At 39.7% G+C, this 17538-nt stretch overlaps 3 protein-coding genes across 18 annotated transcripts in view; 1 reads left to right on the top strand and 2 right to left on the bottom strand.

Annotated features, from left to right (window-relative positions):
• Positions 1-2437, top strand: part of LOC105018473 (pleckstrin homology domain-containing family A member 7) — a 129392-nt gene extending 126955 nt beyond the window's left edge. For 12 of the 13 annotated variants that reach the window (XM_020040239.3, XM_013139090.4, XM_020040238.3 and 9 more), the window contains 2 exons: positions 212-360; positions 1803-2437. In XM_020040239.3, coding sequence (XP_019895798.3) covers positions 212-360; positions 1803-1828 — 175 coding nt within the window. In that variant the 3' untranslated portion in view covers positions 1829-2437. The remainder of the gene's footprint in view (positions 1-211; positions 361-1802) is intronic. The other variant, XM_020040237.3, reaches the window with a different exon arrangement.
• c19h11orf58 (chromosome 19 C11orf58 homolog) lies at positions 2428-11218 on the bottom strand. 3 transcript variants are annotated; one of them, XM_010883918.4, is made up of 6 exons: positions 11025-11218; positions 10485-10583; positions 5077-5160; positions 4104-4164; positions 3776-3885; positions 2428-3311 (listed from the first exon to the last, which is right to left on the bottom strand). In XM_010883918.4, the coding sequence occupies exons 2-6, from the start codon at positions 10569-10571 to the stop codon at positions 3093-3095; spliced, it is 561 nt and encodes a 186-aa protein (XP_010882220.1). In that variant the 5' UTR covers positions 10572-10583; positions 11025-11218; the 3' UTR covers positions 2428-3092. The 3 variants fall into 3 exon arrangements, with proteins under 3 accessions (XP_010882220.1, XP_010882222.1, XP_010882221.1); XM_010883920.4 differs by lacking the exons at positions 10485-10583; positions 11025-11218 and adding an exon at positions 7742-7867; XM_010883919.3 differs by lacking the exons at positions 10485-10583; positions 11025-11218 and adding an exon at positions 6334-6507 and having other exon boundaries at positions 2520-3311.
• A 1311-nt stretch (positions 11219-12529) lies between these two features.
• On the bottom strand, positions 12530-15648 carry LOC105018472. Of its 2 annotated transcripts, none has more exons than XM_010883927.4 (2): positions 14520-15648; positions 12530-13968 (listed from the first exon to the last, which is right to left on the bottom strand). In XM_010883927.4, the coding sequence occupies exons 1-2, from the start codon at positions 15471-15473 to the stop codon at positions 12955-12957; spliced, it is 1968 nt and encodes a 655-aa protein (XP_010882229.1). In that variant the 5' UTR covers positions 15474-15648; the 3' UTR covers positions 12530-12954. The 2 variants fall into 2 exon arrangements, with proteins under 2 accessions (XP_010882229.1, XP_034144044.1); XM_034288153.1 differs by having other exon boundaries at positions 14733-15648.
• Positions 15649-17538: the final 1890 nt, after the last annotated feature.

Raw genomic sequence — 17538 nt, 5'->3', positions numbered from 1 at the left:
TTAATTTTGTCAGGAAGTAAACAACCAAACATTTAAATCACAGCACGAAAATGTTTAGGTGAACATTCTTTTTGGTCCCAAATGTCCTGGTTTCCTAGCTAGTGCATTGCTTTTCACCTAACAGATAGGGTGTTTGACACTGAGACTATTTTTATCTTCGTGTTTCTTTTCTTTCTTCTCTAATGATTGTATTCCGCTGCCACCCGTGTAGCAGTGCTCAGAACATACAGCCGTCGTCTGGTACGTCTGAGCCACTGGACTTCACTGATCTGGACATAGCCATGCAGCAGCAGAAGAGGATCATGACTGTGTCCCACGCCCTGGCCTCTGAAGCCTCCATCATGAGCAAGCAGTTCACAGGTCAGTTCACACACACACACACACACACAAGCACATATGTAAACACAAACACATTACAAAGATGCCTACAGCAACGTGTGCACAAACACCGTCCAGAAAGCCGCTCTATGAGTACTGTACAAAGTGCATTTGCAAATGTGAACATACACATTTCTCTCTACTGAACTGTTTTGTTAATGGTAGAAGCTTGTCCAGGCATGTTTTCCTAATAGGGGTAGAAGTGCTCACTTCTGGAAAAAGAAGAGGGGTGAAGAATGGGGTGCCGGTATACAACCTGTGAGGGTACAAACTCCAGGATGATTTCCTGGAACATAGCTACATAGCTAAGATCAGCTACCCATCCTAAAATCTTAAACCATTAGTGATAGAAATGTAAAACTGAGCCAAGATAAGCATCTAGGGACTATTTACAGCACAACAAACAGACTTTCTGTCATTGTCCCTTGTTGTACAGAGAATGATATGCTGGGGACATGGTGAACAGAAAAGGTACACCGCATCTCTTCCTTGTGTTGTGGCCTTAAAGAACTTTATTTTCTTAACCAATCAAAAATTTTTCTATACATTTTGGATGTATAGAAAAAACAGTGTCCAGACACTGTTTTTGAAATTGTTTCAGGTTTTGAGAAACTTTCCCCAATGATATACTTTCTCATTGCCCATTTGTTATTATTGGGGCAATGCATGGACTTGAACAAAGGCTTGAAAAACTGCCAAATGCATCCTTTTTAGAAATGTCAAAGCTCTCTGTATACCAAAACATTTTGATTCTGTTTTGTTACACTAGAGCGATAATTTTCCATTACATATTTTCAAGTGTACATAAACCAACTGCGTTATGAGACTTTTTCTAAAAGGATGTACTTGGATGCTTATGGGACTTTTTGTTCAAGTTCAGCTGTGGACCCAATAATGATTAATGAGCATTAAGAAAGTATATTTCAGTAAGACACTTTCTCACAAGAAAATAAAATAGCAAAAACAGTATCTGGACATTCCATTTACATAAAAAATAAAGATGTGGTTACAAAGTAATTGTGTCCTTTAAGCCTCTGTACTTCGTTTCTGGTGGCAGAGCAATCTTCTTTAGCTGTCATTTCTAATTCTGTTCGTGGTTGCTTTTCTGAAGTGTGGTGGCTTGTCCAAATTTTCAAGTCATTTTTTCAATGTGAAAAGGTTATGTGCCTCCGTTTCCATACTAAAGAACACTTGGGCTTTTATAATGGATGATACTGGAACTACAGATGGTAAAATACAGGCTTTATCCAATCTATTGACATTTAAAACAAGTTTCCACATTTATTTTGGGTAAAACCTGCATGTTGGCACATTTGGAAATAACTGTCAAATGTCATAATTTCATGGCTTGGATAAAATCTAGGCTAGTCTTTGATAGTCTGTTTTTTAATGTCATGATGAGCATATTTTTCCTCCCCTTTCAGCCAAAGCTCAGCTTAGCGCTGACTGAACATCAACTCCGACAACAAGACACCAGGATAATAAGTGTCGACGGACAGAACTGAACTAACCCTATTCAGCGGTCAATGCCGGAGTGATTTGTTTGACAATGTTCTATTGAGGCTAAAACAAGATGCATATTTTTTTTAATAACCAAAATATCTGAAATCTAAAAAGAGCATTTATAATAACTTGGTGTGTACCTAATGTTAAGATTGAATTTTAATTGTTTTTCTACAAGCTTTTGCACTTTTTATGTAACGTGTGTAATTAACACTACTAGTTTTTGCAATATAGAACCAATTAGCAGTGTTTTTGCAGTGTGGTCTACTGTATAATATACCAGAAATTAAGTTCATAGCAAATATTTTATAATATGAACGTTGCAGGGTGAAATGTCAATTAATTCTATATCAACTTAGTTTGAGTAATAAAAATATTTCTGCAAATTGTAGTTTTTGTAGCTCAGCACTGCCATCTAATGCTTTTGCCCATCAACTATTTGAAAAACAAAATCTGTGCTCTTTCACTATTTTTGTGTGTGAAATTCCTCATACTCTACATATGGATTCAATTTCATTAACTGGAACAGTAAATGTGATAATTGAATTAATCAGAAGCATGTTTATTTTGTTTTTATAAACATCCCCATCACTAATTAATTAACTCCCACCCAAGAGAACTGTGATAGTTCCATTCGCTGATATCTAGTTTGTAGTTCAAGTACATTTTTATTATTCATGGTGATACATTGGAACAGGACCGTAAAAGACCTAACAGACCGATTGTATGTAAACAAACTCTTTCAGTCAATGCAAATTTCATTAAAGTTTTTGTCTAAGGAACCAACAAAACATGTGGGTACAGTCCCTCTACCAGTTCTACCAATTCCTAACTAAAAATGGCAATAAGAAAAGAATGGGGAGAATCTGTCTTAAATCAATGATTGTACTTCCTTCAGTGACACCACCTCTTCACTGCATATCCATACAGTAGTTGCCCTGAATTACCTAGGCGCAGGGCTGCCCAACCCTGTTCCTGGAGAACTACTGTCCTGTAGGTTCTCTCTCAAACTCTAATTTAGCACACCTGATTCTTATAATTAGATGGATGAAAAGCTAAATCAGGTTAGTCACAAATGGGGTTGAAGAGAACCTACAGGACAGTAGATCTCCAGGAACAGGGTTGGGCAGCCCTGACCTAGGGAGTACTTCCTAGACCCAGAATAATGACATATGTACAAATCTGTGGTTCAACATTAGAAAAGGCTAGTATTAGGACGACTTCACAAAGGCCATTTTGAAGGTGTGTTTCTTGTCTTTTGTGCTGGCCTCCGGCTGCTCTTTCCTCCTGTCATCTGGGCTCAACGAGTGGCATTTTTCTGTTGACTCCTTGGGATCTGAGGGGCTGTCTGAGACTTTGGGACTGGACGGTTGTTCTGGCTCTTCTTTGCTTTGCCTCTCTACAGGTAATGGAGGTGGCGCTGGCTCAGGCTTTGAGGAGGAAAATCAGAAGTAAAGATCTGGAGACTGGGTCAACACAGACAACATGCGTAGGTGCATGCATTGCGACTATAGCAATCATGCCTCTGTGACTTGAACCATGACGACAAATTGATGTTGTAGAACTTCCACAACATCCAGCTGTCAAAACCTTGAGACATTCAAATATACAACCCTAACTGGGATCTCATTTCATTGTAGCCTATCTGTACAAGCCAGGGTTGTGTTAATTAGGACACATGTTTTGCAAACAAAATAATTGCTTTTGGATAACTCACCATTTAGCCCCATATATTAAACATTGAACAGTGCTAATGTCATAAAAACCCTCATGCACCAGAATGGAATTAAATGGTCGGGCATCTTTTCGACAAACAGTGACAATAGAAACACATTGGCTCGTACGCTAAGCTCTGTAAGGATGTTTGAAATCCAGTCTGTCAGGGGTCTCTCACCTCACTGAAGCCCAGGCCGACGTGTCTCCGGTTCCTCCCCGAAAGCTTCCCGTCCAGCCCCTGCTGGTACTGCAGCTCCAGCTCAGAGTTCATCCTCTGGTCCTCCGCACCTGCAGAGGTCAAACGAATGTAACACCACTCGCATCCAAAAGACTTCCACCCTGTCCAATGGGTTCAGAACGGGATAGAGAGGAGTTGGATGTACCACACCTGTGGTAAATCTAAGTGTGTCATTATAGGGAGGTGACAATAATAAAGTGTGTAAAACAGGGAGATGACAATAATATTGGTGGGACAGTGTTGGTTTATAATTTAGAGAGTTTCTCACCACTACGGACATGAGATGTTGACTTGTGATCTCCAATGACTAGGCGTCCCGTGTGTTCTTTCTGCAGGAACAGATACAGTAGACATTGGATTCTGTAACACAACAGTTCCATCTGTCCTTTGACAATCCTGTATGGATTATAAGGGGAGGTCAACAAAATGGTAGTTCATTCGAACACCGGAATGGAGGCAACTGTCAGAAGTAAATAAAGTTAATAAATTAACTGAGGTCTTTTATGCTGGACCCCTAAACTGGCACTACCTAGTCTAAGGTATGGTGATAATATTTCAACCATGCGAATATTCACTAGGAACCCAATGAACCAATCAGAAGACATCAGGAGTGCGCTCATCTGCAGTGTATTTATCTGCAAAAATATCTTATTTGGTTGGAGCTTCTAGTGGACAGATTCCAGTAGTCCCTGTTTAGCAACTACATTTCTGGTTGTTTGAAATTATTACATCCTTACAGTAACATTTTAGAACATTAAAGTAAAAAGGCTATGTAGAACACACACGTAGACAGGGAATATTTATCCATTTGTTCTTAAGGTCCAACCAACATTTGGCTTCCATATTCCTCTGAATTTAAGAGGTGCGGGAGGTGTCAAGATGAGTGCCCGTGGAGCAGTTTGGGTTAACTGCTTTTCTCAGTGACAGAACATTTCTAATCCAAAAAGCTCAAGATTCAATTTGCCAACTATTTGGATACTGGTCCGAAGCTCATCGCACTAGGCTCGAGGATTCATCTCTAATCACGGCATTTGTATCTGCAACAGTCAACAACTTTTTGCCAATGGAATATCGGCCTGCAGACAAACCAAATAAAAACCGGTAAGGACCTTCCTTGAAGTAAACCGGTTTCTGATTTTTTTGCTGATATTTGATTCAGTCTTGTTCTGAACAATACACTATGGGGTGCCAATGAGTGCACTTTTAAAATTTAGTGTTAAAAAGAATATGACCAAACAAACCTTTCCTGCCCCCATCAACCGCAAAAACTTCTGCTTTCTCTCACTGTCCCCAAGGTCTGCAGACGCCCAAGGAGTCGGTTCATCCTGCAAAAGAATCAGTTTAGAATACACAAGGAATGGCCTCCTAACATTGTTATTGCCTCGCTTATTCGAGCTTCGACAAAAGTATCACAATTTACTCCCAGATTAGATTAACTGAATCCCAGTATCTTAATCGGACGATCGTGACACAGGCCATTGTTTAATAGCCTATATCCTTGATTTCCAAACAACAGTAAACAAATGCATAACTGGCTTAGTAACCGTATTGAACATAATTCATTTTCATGAGAATACTTATTTACGGCTGGCAAACATCATGACCTGTCAATCTGGCCACTAAGGTTAAAAGTACAATAGTAAAATTGGAGATAACTAGACAGTTTATGAGATTGTTGTTAACTGACTTAACTTGGGCAGCTTGTATCTGAGAATGTTTTAGAATACATTTTTCATACAGGATCGCTCTGGTGTGGATAGCCGCAACCGAGAAGCTTTTAGACAATTAAAAAAGTAGCACATCAGAGTGGCTTTACCCTTTCAGACAAGAGAATTCTGCTTAGAACGGTTACCATTATTTCCCAACCGATTCATGTGCTACATGTTTTTTATTCCGTTTGGTTATGATAGATTGGAAAGGTGCATTTCATTTCAAATAAATGTCATGGTATAAATAAACCGTACTTTTTAAAAGAGAGAGCCCATGCTGCAGACAGGTAGTATGCGCAAAAGCAGTTGGAGATTTGATTGACAGATCTGGTCCCCCACTTGCCATTAGCCCCATTAGCGCTTCAGACGCAGCATTTCTTTACATATGGAAATGCGGGTACTGGCAGTGGTGGTTTAAAACCATAGTCAGAGATAGTTTTGTTTGAAAAGCCATAGCGTGCCCTTAAAAAAATCCGTAACCGAAGCGCTTCTGAGGGGCCACAGTCCTCATGTCTAAAAAGGGTATTAAAATATTACTGACATTAAATTTACAAAAGAAAGCTTACAATACGTCTTAAATTCTGTTCGAATGGTTCTTTTTAGTTCGGAGGAAGCAAACTGGCTTCATAAAGTAGGTTTCAGATCGCACGCTCCTCCTTGCTAATTACAAAAAGACGGGCCTTGGTGACTAATAGAGTATCGCAATACTGAACTGCAAGGTAGCTACTATAGCTAGTTACGTTTAGCTAATTAATGTAATGTTAACGTTAATACACCTAGCTGACTTACTTGATTTGGAGAGACAGGTCTTTTTGTCCCGTGCCGATCCCCAGCAGAACTCATTTTCAATTGTTTTGTTTTTTTGTTGCATTAGCTAGATAAAACAAATACTGACATAGCACTGCTAGTACGCTGGCTGGCTAGCTAGCTAGCAACTCTACATGTATAAGAAGTTAGCTACTAGGAGTGACCTACTGAAGTGGATTCCTAGCGTCTCCTAGTTTCGCCTTCAAAATAAAGGTCCACATTTCCAGTAAAAAATGTTTCGAACAGTACACATTTAGAATATTGTGTACTGTTTTCTTTGACAAAAAATGAAATTCCATTCTGGATGTACTGAACTGTAAAATCGCATTGACTGTTCACTAATATACAGCGTTTTGAAAATGCAGTACATATTGGACCAATATGTGTGTTCAATACTCATATTAGTAAATTAATAATCAGTGTATGCTGTAAATGCAATTATACTGTTTAATACATCCACAGTGTGATTTCACTGTTTTTTATCCAAAAATGTGAACTTAGATTTATATAACAGCATTCCAAACTTACTCAGCTTTATCTAATCAAAAAGTGTACCGTTGTAAATGTTTTTTTTTTTTATCTTTTCCATATTACATGAGTGACCTTTATTTTTATGGCGAAACTAGAAGTTAGGAATCCACTATTGTGGTTTACTCTTATTATGGCTAGCTTCTTATAATACAACAGTACCATCAACAAACTACCATGTAGGTAAAGAACTTTGAACCCAAACGGAATGTAGCCGTCTAACTTCCGGTTATTTGTCTGTGGATTTTAGCACGCACTAGCGTGAAACGCGGGTCAGTGTGGTCATTTATTTCCTTCGAATTCCAGTAAATTCTAAACCTGATTTAAACTCGAATTCTAGTTCTAAATATTTCCTAAAAGAAAACTAATCATTTGAATTAGAGTTGTGTACTTCGTAAATTTATTGGAACTGGAACACAAAACTGATAACATAAACAATACATTTAGATAAACATAATTTTTTATTATTTTACTCATTACTCTCTAGTGGTTAAGGTAAATAAATGCAATCACCATCAAGTGTGTGGACTGCTGTTAACGAATGCACATTTTGGTTTTATCCCAGTACTATCATACCAGATATGTATGTATTTTTACAAAAACATATACAATGTGTAATGCTTCAATAACATATCTCTCCCCATTCTCTCATCAATATGAATTACATTTCAAAACAAAGAACCAGAAATGTGAGTTTTGAATGACCTGAAAACAAAACCCACATTAAAATAGACCACTGTACAAAAATGTATCAAGCCTGATCTAGCTGGAGTTGATTTTCTTTCCTAAGTGTTGCCCATAACCTGCCTTTAAATTACTACTGATAGATCTCTGTTTTATTTTATCATTTTGTTTTCTTTACCATTCAATGTCAATCCTCCAGGTGCCCGTTTTGTCTGAACTGTTTCCCACAGTCACGATAGGTCTGGCTAATTTAAGTGAGATTTCCGTTCCATTACTCTGGCTTGTAGGAGTCCCTGCTCAGTAATTAGGCTATACATCTGAACTAACCTTCTCCCTCGCAGGCTAATTGCCAAGTTTAAGTTAGCTTTGTTTCAAGGAATGTCCAATAGGCGGAAACAGAATCCCAAAAAACGTTGTGTATTTTCTCGCTCGCATCACTTTCGTCCTGTCCGTGTTCAGAAACTAAATTCAGACTTTTTTCTGCCAAAAACGTCCTACAAAGACGACAGCGATACAAATAGAATCAGGTGAAGGTAGAGAGCATGGTACACCCTTTGGTTTGTCTGTTTCGTTCCGTTTTCACAAAACTATTTTACGTTACTTTCAACGGAGGGATATTACGCGGATATGGCTAAGGGATCGTCTTAAAGTGCATTGGGCAGATATCATTAATTCAAAATGTTCTTTCTTGTGCCTTTATAATTTAAAAAGGTGTTATTATTTGTTTATACTAAAAAAATATATAAACAAATAAGCTAAATCATTATACAGATTATGGTATTATCCAACAGACATATTAGCTCTAAATAAATGTGTTTTAATCACTGACCTTCCTTGTCCCAATCCCCCCCCTTATTTTTTCCCCTTATGCTTTAGTTTCTAATTCTAAAATGCATTTTTCTAAAAACACATCAGCTAAAGATGTACAGATAATGTTATGTTTCTTTACCTGTCCTTACAAAGGTATACCTCTATTACCAAATATAGATACCTTTTAATGTAACCTTTATAATAATTTAGAAGACATCTGACATCTGAAACCACATTTATATTGGTTACTGACCTTCCTTCTCCAGAGTACAGTCTGTGGATTTGCCATTTTCAATTTCATAATTTTTTTTAGCTTTTTCCTTCTCTACTGCTATTTTTAATAGCTCACTATCCCTATGAGCTACAAATCTACAAACACATGTGGTGTGTTCCTTTACCTTTCCTCTATTACACAATTCTCTGTATAAAATGTACTAACTACAATTTTTTCATTACAACTCAATTACCTTATTTACATGAACTATTTTTTTATTGCTTCAAATCCAGATGACATGGACCTCTAAAAGTACTTGCATTTTGTTCACTGACCTTCTTTGTCAAGAGTTCGCCCCTTAGATTTGCCATTTTAGATTTTGGTGAACTGACAGGAATTGATCTTTCGAAACCACTCTTGGGCATCTGTTTCGGATGCCTCCGGAACGCCTTCCTGGGAAGGTGTTCCGGTCCCGTCCCACCAGGAGGAGACCCCGGGGAAGACCTAGGACACGCTGGAGGGACTATGTCTCCCGGCTGGCCTGGGAACGCCTCGGTGTCCCCCCGGAAGAGCTGGAGGAAGTGTCTGGGGAGAGGGAAGTCTGGGCATCTCTGCTTAGACTGCTGCCCCCGCGACCCGGCCCCGGATGAAGCGGAAGATGATGTATGTATTTATGTATGAAACCACTCTTTTTTAATAGTTCATTATCCATATGAGTTAAAGAACTAAAAACAAGTGTGTTGTGTTCCATTACCTCTCTTCTGGAAGGTACACCTCTTTTTTCCCCCAAATAAATTCTGTATTTAATTTCAAAATTACATGCATCATTATGTGAGGCAATATCTGCCTCACACAAAGTAGTAACTGTAATGTAATGTACAGAGATAATGTTTAACTATACCTTATCAGCACAGATCAATCAGGGAAAAAAATCTGTTATTTCCTTTCCTAACTAAGTATGTCATAGCACTAAAATGTAGCTGCAGAAGGCCTATGCAAAACCAGATTTGAAACCTCACACATTGTCAGACCCAAAGTTAAAAATATTATTCTGGAATGTGAGCAATATTGAGATAATTCTGAACTGGAATTTACATTTTGAAAGACACCACTGTATCAACTCTTCTTAGACATGATGATTTTAACAATTTAAAATGAATGCTCTGCCAAGTAAAATGTGCCACATCATTGGTGACCCTCTGTTCTGTCAGATGATCTGCAATGGAAGTTGCCTGATATATAATAGCTGTTGCCACATTCTTTTTTGGCTATTCAGTTAACCCTTGTTAACTCTAATAAATCTGATATAATCTAGCCTGATAATATAGCCAGTCTAATTTATCTAGTGATCTGAAAGTTCATTTATTAAAAATTAAACAATGAGTAGGCAAATATGATTTACACATTTAATCTGTCAACAATTCTTTGCAAAGCCATCTCCCTCGCCTTGTCAATTGCGGCAGTATTGCTCTTTTTAGTGATGACTCCTTTAAATTCTTCATAAGTCAGCAGGGTTTGTTCCGCTGTAGAGAAGATCACCGCTCTAGTTTTCGGTACTTTTTTTTTAAACATAGTATCTCCCTTTTGATGATCGCTTGTTGTGTAAACGTTGTCAAGACACGGCAAAATTGTGTTAATGGAACAGCTTGAGCCTTAAGTGGAAGCTGGCTTTTTCAATTAAGCGCGAATTTCATTAGCGGCATTGACGGAATACGCCCCAGGTTGGTATACACTACCATTCAAATGTTTGGGGTCACTTAGAAATGTCCATGTTTTAGATAGAAAATCACATTTTGTTTCCATTAAAATAACATCAGATTGAAATCAAAAATAAAGTATAGACATTGCTAATTGTTGGGGATTGCCCCACTGAATGCCAGTTCTTTAATGTGCTTACCACTTCAGTACTCCGATCAGAGTAGAAGTCATCATATCTTTTCCACCTTTTATTTGTGCAGGGTTTCACCATATAAACATTATACATTGGAGGTAGTTTCTGCAATAAACAAATAAACAGAAGTAAATAACTAAATTTTAAACAAACATGCTCACATACTGCTGTAATAAACAGTACATTACTAATTAGACTGTTTCAACAGCTCTCCCAAAGTGTTTAGCCAAATAATAAACAAGCAAACAGAATATAACAGAGACTATAAACAACTTAAACTAGATTATACAGCGTCCTCGTTATGTTATTAAAGTATAACAAATATAGAATATCCTTATACAGATGTATACACATAGTTAAACGATGTATTATCAATGTTAGCAAGATAAGTCACGATGCTAGCGGCACTTTCACGTGCGTGTAACCCGACAAACTAATATACATAAAGATCGCGAAACACCCACGACCTACAGGCTTAATGTTAAATATAATATCAGCAGCATAACCATACAGTATTACGAACATAAAGTTAGGAAATAAACTCACTTAGTCAATAACTTTTGTCCTGCACTCAGAGATGCTGCACTGGTGGAAAAACACGTCGTATCCTGACAGGTCTGTATGCATAATGGAGAACTCGTCACTTACGCCAAAAGAGCATCCAATGAGATTGCATACTAAATACTTCCATATACTAAGTATTCTACATAATAGACGCTTAAAACATATAGAATAAAGCAGTAGATAATACTAAAAGAAATAAACCTTAAAGAATTCACAACATTAATGTTGTAAATGACAATTGTAGCTGGGCAGATTCTTTAATGGAATATCTACGCCATAGCGTACAGAGGCCCATTATCAGCAAACATCAGTCCTGTTCCAATGGCAAGTTATGTTTGCTTATCCAAGCTTATAATTTTAAAAGGCTAATTGATCATTATAAAACCATTTCTTATAAAACTGGCCTTCTTTAGACTAGTTGAGTATCCGAAGCATCAACAACTGTGGATTTGATTACAGGCTCAAAATGGCCAGTAACAAAGAACTTTCTTCCAAAACACATCAGTCTATTATTTTTCTGAGAAATGAAGGCTTTTCTATGTGAGAAATTGCCAAGAAACTGAAGATCATTTACAACGCTGTGTATTACTCCCTCTAACCAGAATAGAAAGAGGAGTGGAAGGCCCTGTTGCACAACTGAGCTAGAGGAAAAATACATTAGTGTCTAGTTTGGGAAAGATACTGGCAGCCTAATTAAATATTACCTGTAAAACACTGGTCTCAAAGTCAACAGTTAAGAGGCTACTCCGGGTTGCTTCTATGCAGAGTTGCAAGAAAAATACATTTCTCAGGCAGGCCAGTAAAAAGAAAAGAATGAGATGAGTATAAGAACACAGACAGTGGACAGAGGTAGACTGGAAAAAATTGTTATGGACTGACAAATATATGTTTGAGGTGTTTGGATCACACAAAAAAAAACATTTCTGAGATGCAGACTATACGAAAGGATGCTGGAGGAGTGCTTGACGCCATCTGTCAAACATGGTGGAGGCAATGTCATGGTCTGGGGGTGCTTTGGTGGTGGTAAAGTGGGACATTTGAACAGGGTAAAAGGGATCTCGAAGGAAGGCTATCACTCCATTTTGCAACACCATGCCATGCCCTGTGGACGGCACTTAATTGGAGCCAATTTCCTCCTACAACAGGACAATGACCCAAAGCACTGCTCTAAACTATGCAAGAACTATTTAGGGAAGAAGCAGTCATCTGGTATTCTGTCTAAAATGGAATGGCTAGCACAGTCACCGTATTTCAACCCTACTGAGCTGTTGTAGGAGCAGCTTGACCGTAAGAAGTGCCCATCAAGCCAATCCAATTTGTGGGAGGTACTTCAGGAATCATGGGATAAAATCTCTTCAGATTACCTCAACAAACTGACAACTAGAATGCCAAAGGTCTGCTAGGCTGTAATTGCTGCAAATGGAGGATTGTTTGACAGAAGCAAATTATTATTTCAAATAAAAAACATTATTTTTAACCTTGTCAATGACTACATATCCTATTCAAACTAATGTATGTTTTCATGGAAAACAAGGACATTCCTAAATGACACCAAACATTTGAAAGCTAGTGTATGCTCTCTTTGTATATGATGTACTTTTGTCTAAAGCATCACTTTCTGTCATCCACAGCTAAAATGTTGTCTCCTGTTTAGTTCAGTGAACAGTTAGATTGACTTCATGGCTGAAGCTTTTCCGCAATCAGGGCTGGGCCATTGTTTTTCTGAAATGTGAGTGTATCTAAAGTGTATTCCTGTAATCCTTCAGTCTGAAGATTTTTCCACAGAACCAATTTAACTGTCTCTGTCCTGTGCAAGTCAGTGTATAGACTAACTTGGAGCAGCATCACAGAAGAGATCATTAGATACAGATGGACATGGGATAGAGTGATGATCCCCACAGATGCATTGGGCTTAAACCTTCGCCTGCCTAGAAGAGACAAAATGCCCTGCAGGACTTGTGTAGACCTCCACTCTGGGCTGGGCCTCTGCTCCTGCAGCTGGCTCCTCTACAACGGAGTCAGGTCTATCTGTCACAAAGATAGCAGGGTTTAAAGGCCATATACCAGTACAGCGAAAGCCGTCCATGATGTTGGCTGGTGTTGCCGAGGATGCCAGGGCGTTGGCCATGAGTCCAGGTATGAGGTGAATGGAGAGCGTTTCCCCAAGGTGCGTATTCATCCAGCAATCAATGGCCCTGTTGGTGCATCTCCTCAAGGGGCCGTACACACTCCTCTCCAGGGGCTGCAACTTGTGGGAACAATGAGGAGGGAAGGAGAGCAGCACAACCCCGTTTGCTTGGCAGTAGTCAATGCCCCGGAGGCAGAGGTGAGAGGCGTGATTATCCAGGAGCAGCAGCCGCGGGCACTGTGTGGACGCCTGGGTATATTTGACAAAATGCTGTAAGAAGGTCAGGAAGTCATTCTCCTGCATCCATCCAGAGGCACTTGAGGTCACCACGCAGCCCGCAGGCCTGTCAGAAAGGAAGTGATCCAAGACCTTCTCGCCGGGTAAGATGAAGTGAGGTGGAATGCTGTCTCCCTGAGCATTGACTGCCAACGCCATAGTCACCAATGTCCCTCTTTCTGCCGATGTCATTGCTTCGACCAGCTCCCTCCCTTGGTAGGCAGAGGATTTCTCCATCACTTGGACTGCCGTGGTGCTAGTTTCATCCATGTTCCACATGTCTTTGGCCTCAAAGTTGTGTCGGCCCTGAATAGCAGAAAGGTTGTCAAAGAACTGTGACACGTTCGTTACATTGAAACTTCTCGCCCTCTGCAGACTGGTGGCTTGAGGCCGAATGGAGAAGTCAGGGTGCCTTTTAAGGAAGGAGTTGAACCAGTCTTTCCCCGCCATCTCCTTGGTGTCCCAGGTATCAGGAAACTTGCAGCTGTAGTGTTGGGCCAGCTGGTATGCAAGTCTACGCACCTGAAAAACAAAGACAGTATATATTATGAACTGGAAAACCAAACATTTATTTTGGTAAACTGACCAAAACATAGATATGTGGTTATTAATTTTCAATGATAGCAGGTACTTATGAGTGAAGGTCCTTATTTTTAATCTAAGCTGTTTTAATGTTGGTTTAATGTTGGTTTACTAGGAAGTAAAACTTCCTAGTAAATGGCAAGGTGTAGCTTCTCAAATAACACATATCTGGATTCTATGATATTGAAATGTCTGTATCTGTATGCTTTACATAAGAAAACCTGTCCAAACTGCATACACAGGAAGCACAATTCAGATTTTGCCTGATTATTTTAATTGTATCTCGTCGAATCCATCTTTTTTTCCAGGCATCATCTGATTAGTCAATAACCTATTAAAATGACCTGAACAACCTGTGCACCTACAAAATCAAATAAATCTCCACAGCCTGTGTCAATGCAGCAATTAGAATAACAGAATCCAGATAAATCTGATACTTTATAAATGTTGTGACTGATGCAAATAAACCACCAATGGTAATGCACACCTACCTCTTTAGGACTTAAGCCATAGAAAATATCTGAAGCCCTCAACAGGTACTGCATCAGAGTCTTCTCCTGCTCGTCACTAAAGACTCTGTTGTGAGCCCTGTAAGCTGGCACCCCCGCATTACAGCTGTCCTTTTTCCTCCGACAATATCTAAATAGAGTGACGTGGCACAAACCATGTGCTTTTGCAGCGCTCCTAATTGACTGGCCACCTACCAGCACATCATGGGCGGCTCTCTCAAATGTCTGTGGGTGAAACAAACCTCTGTCAGGGTCTCGGACCTTAACTCTGGATGTGGAGAGTATTTTCGTTTTTTTATTCATGGTGGTGATTTTCTTCACTGATGGGTTGGGATCCAAAAGTGGGTTTATGTCAGACTCTACTGGACTGCTGCTTGTTGCTGAGCTGTGGCTTAAAGCATTATCTAGAGAAAAGTGACAGGGAGTGTCTAGGTGAGTTAAAGTGTTGAAAACCAATGGTTTGGAGTCAGGTTCTCTGTTCTCTACAGGCTTGGTTTGGGAAACAGTCGAGGACGGAAGTGGGTCCTCCTGATCAGAATCACTTTTCAGCCAAGGGGTGAATGTAAACTCGATTATGTCAGCCTCCAGCCGTTGAGGTAGTACCACCTCGTGAGTGGTTCCGACTTCCTCTTTAATCCGTATGGGTTTTGTGTCCTCTGCCCCATGATCGGAGCTCCACTCCTGTTCAAATGTGTGCTGAACAGAGGTAGCCTCTTCCTCTGAGATAGCAAGAGAACATTTTGGGTTGTCAATACTAGATATTTTTATATCCGGTGTGATCCGTAGCAGTCTCCGTAGCTGGTCATTCTCCTCTTTAGATCTGGAAATTTCCTCCTGGTACTCAGCTATCACTTTTTCTACTGCCCCCAAAATCTCAACGGCAGCCACTGTTAAAAGCTCATCAACGAACACACTCAAAGACTGTAGTTTAGTCATTTCAGCTAAGTGAGAGTTGGGTATTAAAGCTGTCTGAAGTACTGACCGGGCCTTTTGCTAAATCAAAACAAATCTCCTTCATTCAACAACGCTGCTTCCGTGTTTTCTTCTGTTCTTCAGATGGTTGCAGACACAGAAACAGCGACGCTAGCGGCTGGGACCAACATTTTTTTTGGTGGTGTCCAAATGACCTTCTGACTAAATATTAGGCCTTTTAGTACAGCGGTGAAGTTAGTTTTAGATTTGACATTCGACAGACATTAGAATTTTCAAATCTCAACAGCTCTTTAACAAAGTATTCAATGAACCCCAGATTGGTCTCATTGTGATTACAAAAGTTTATACGATGTTGTTTCCCCATATATTAACCAAGCATTAAATTAACGAGCCACAGAGAACTGCAGTGTATCCGAGCTAAAACCGAGACGGAAGCGAGCTGGTGCTGGTGGATGGGGGCGTTGAACTTCAATTTTCAATAGCTCTAACAAAAAGTATATAATGACAATGAAAAGTATATATTCTGATCGGGGAGGGTGGGGAAATAACACCCTTTATATTTTCTAAATCTGAAGTTTCAAAATTTGACGTAACTATTTCCTTTACATAGCTCCTACAATAGGTCTGCCATGATTATAAAGAAAAATATGTATTCTTGATCAGGGGAGGGCGAGGAACAATGCACACCCTTTGTTTTTTCTAAATCTGAACTTTCTAAATTTGACAGAACTTTCTCATTTCCATAGCTCCTACAATATGTGTGCCATGATTATAAAAATGATATATTCTTGATCAATGGAGGGTGAGGAACAATGCACACACTTAGTTTTTTCAAAATCTGAAGTTCAAAATTTGACTTATTTCAGTTTGAGATTAACCTTTAGAAAATGTTGGCAAGGCGTGACCCATCTGTTTTTCACTAGTGCATGTTCGATGTGCCAGTCAGCATTAACACCCATATTAGATATTGGTCATGGGTGGGATGGTGAATATGTGTAGAATTGGGGGCATGATACTGTATAGCAAAAAGTCAAATTTTTTCACATAAACAGAACGCACAGATTTCTCAACATGGAGGTGCTATTAAAATGGACCTTTGTACCATTACCTGTGGACTGACCATATACATGACAGGCATTACAATATCTATAATGACAGTTAGTGTGACCAGGTAATATCATGGCTAGCCTGTGTTGGGGAACAGGGTAAGTGATATCATGGCTAGCCTGTGTTGGGGAGTAGGGTAGGTAATATCATGGCTAGCCTATGTTGGGGAGTAGGGTAAGTGATATCATGGCTAGCCTGTGTTGGGGAGTAGAGTTAGTGAAATAAGGGTTACCTTGTGTTGTGGAGTTTGGATAGTGTGATCAGGGTTACTTGTGTTGTGGAGTGGGGTAATTGATCATGGCTAGCCTGTGTTGGGTTAGTGGGGTAAGCGATATCATGGCTAGCCTGTGTTGGGGAGTGGGGTAAGTGTGATCATGGCTAGCCTGTGTTGAGGAGTAGGGTTAGCGATATCATGGCTAGCCTGTGTTGGGGAGTAGGGTAAGTGATATCATGGCTAGTCTGTGTTGGGGAGTAGGTTTAGTGAAATAAGGGTTACCTTGTGTTGTGGAGTTTGGATAGTGTGATCAGGGTTACTTGTGTTGTGGAGTGGGGTAATTGATCATGGCTAGCCTGTGTTGGGTTAGTGGGGTAAGCGATATCATGGCTAGCCTGTGTTGGGGAGTGGGGTAAGTGATATCATGGCTAGCCTGTTTTGGGGAGTAGGGTTAGTGATATCATTGCTAGCCTGTTTTGGGGAGTAGGGTTAGTGATATCATGGCTAGCATGTGTTGGGGAGTGGGGTAAGTGATATCATGGCTAGCCTGTGTTGGGGAGTAGAGTTAGTGATATCATGGTTAGCCTGTGTTGGGGAGTAGGGTTAGTGATATCATGGCTAGTCTGTGTTGGGGAGTAGGGTTAGTGAAATAAGGGTTACCTTATGTTGTGGAGTTTGGATAGTGTGATCAGGGCTAACTTGTGTTGTGGAGTGGGGTAATTGATCATGGCTAGCCTGTGTTGGGAG

Source organism: Esox lucius, chromosome 19 (genome assembly GCF_011004845.1).
Source record: "Esox lucius isolate fEsoLuc1 chromosome 19, fEsoLuc1.pri, whole genome shotgun sequence".
Taxonomy (NCBI): Eukaryota; Metazoa; Chordata; class Actinopteri; order Esociformes; family Esocidae; genus Esox; species Esox lucius.
This window is presented reverse-complemented; position numbering and strand designations above follow the sequence as displayed.

What these genes read in the sequence shown, in the direction of transcription:
- c19h11orf58 (XM_010883918.4), bottom strand. Translation starts at nt 10,571, where the DNA reads ATGTATAATGTTTATATGGTGAAACCCTGCACAAATAAAAGGTGGAAA. An exon ending in GGTTGATGGGGGCAGGAAAG is followed by an intron (nt 4,165 to 5,076) that starts GTTTGTTTGGTC and finishes CTGTTCCTGCAG; the next exon opens with AAAGAACACACGGGACGCCT. An exon ending in AACATCTCATGTCCGTAGTG is followed by an intron (nt 3,886 to 4,103) that starts GTGAGAAACTCT and finishes TGACCTCTGCAG; the next exon opens with GTGCGGAGGACCAGAGGATG.
- LOC105018472 (XM_010883927.4), bottom strand. Translation starts at nt 15,473, where the DNA reads ATGACTAAACTACAGTCTTTGAGTGTGTTCGTTGATGAGCTTTTAACA. An exon ending in ATGGCTTAAGTCCTAAAGAG is followed by an intron (nt 13,969 to 14,519) that starts GTAGGTGTGCAT and finishes TTTGTTTTTCAG; the next exon opens with GTGCGTAGACTTGCATACCA.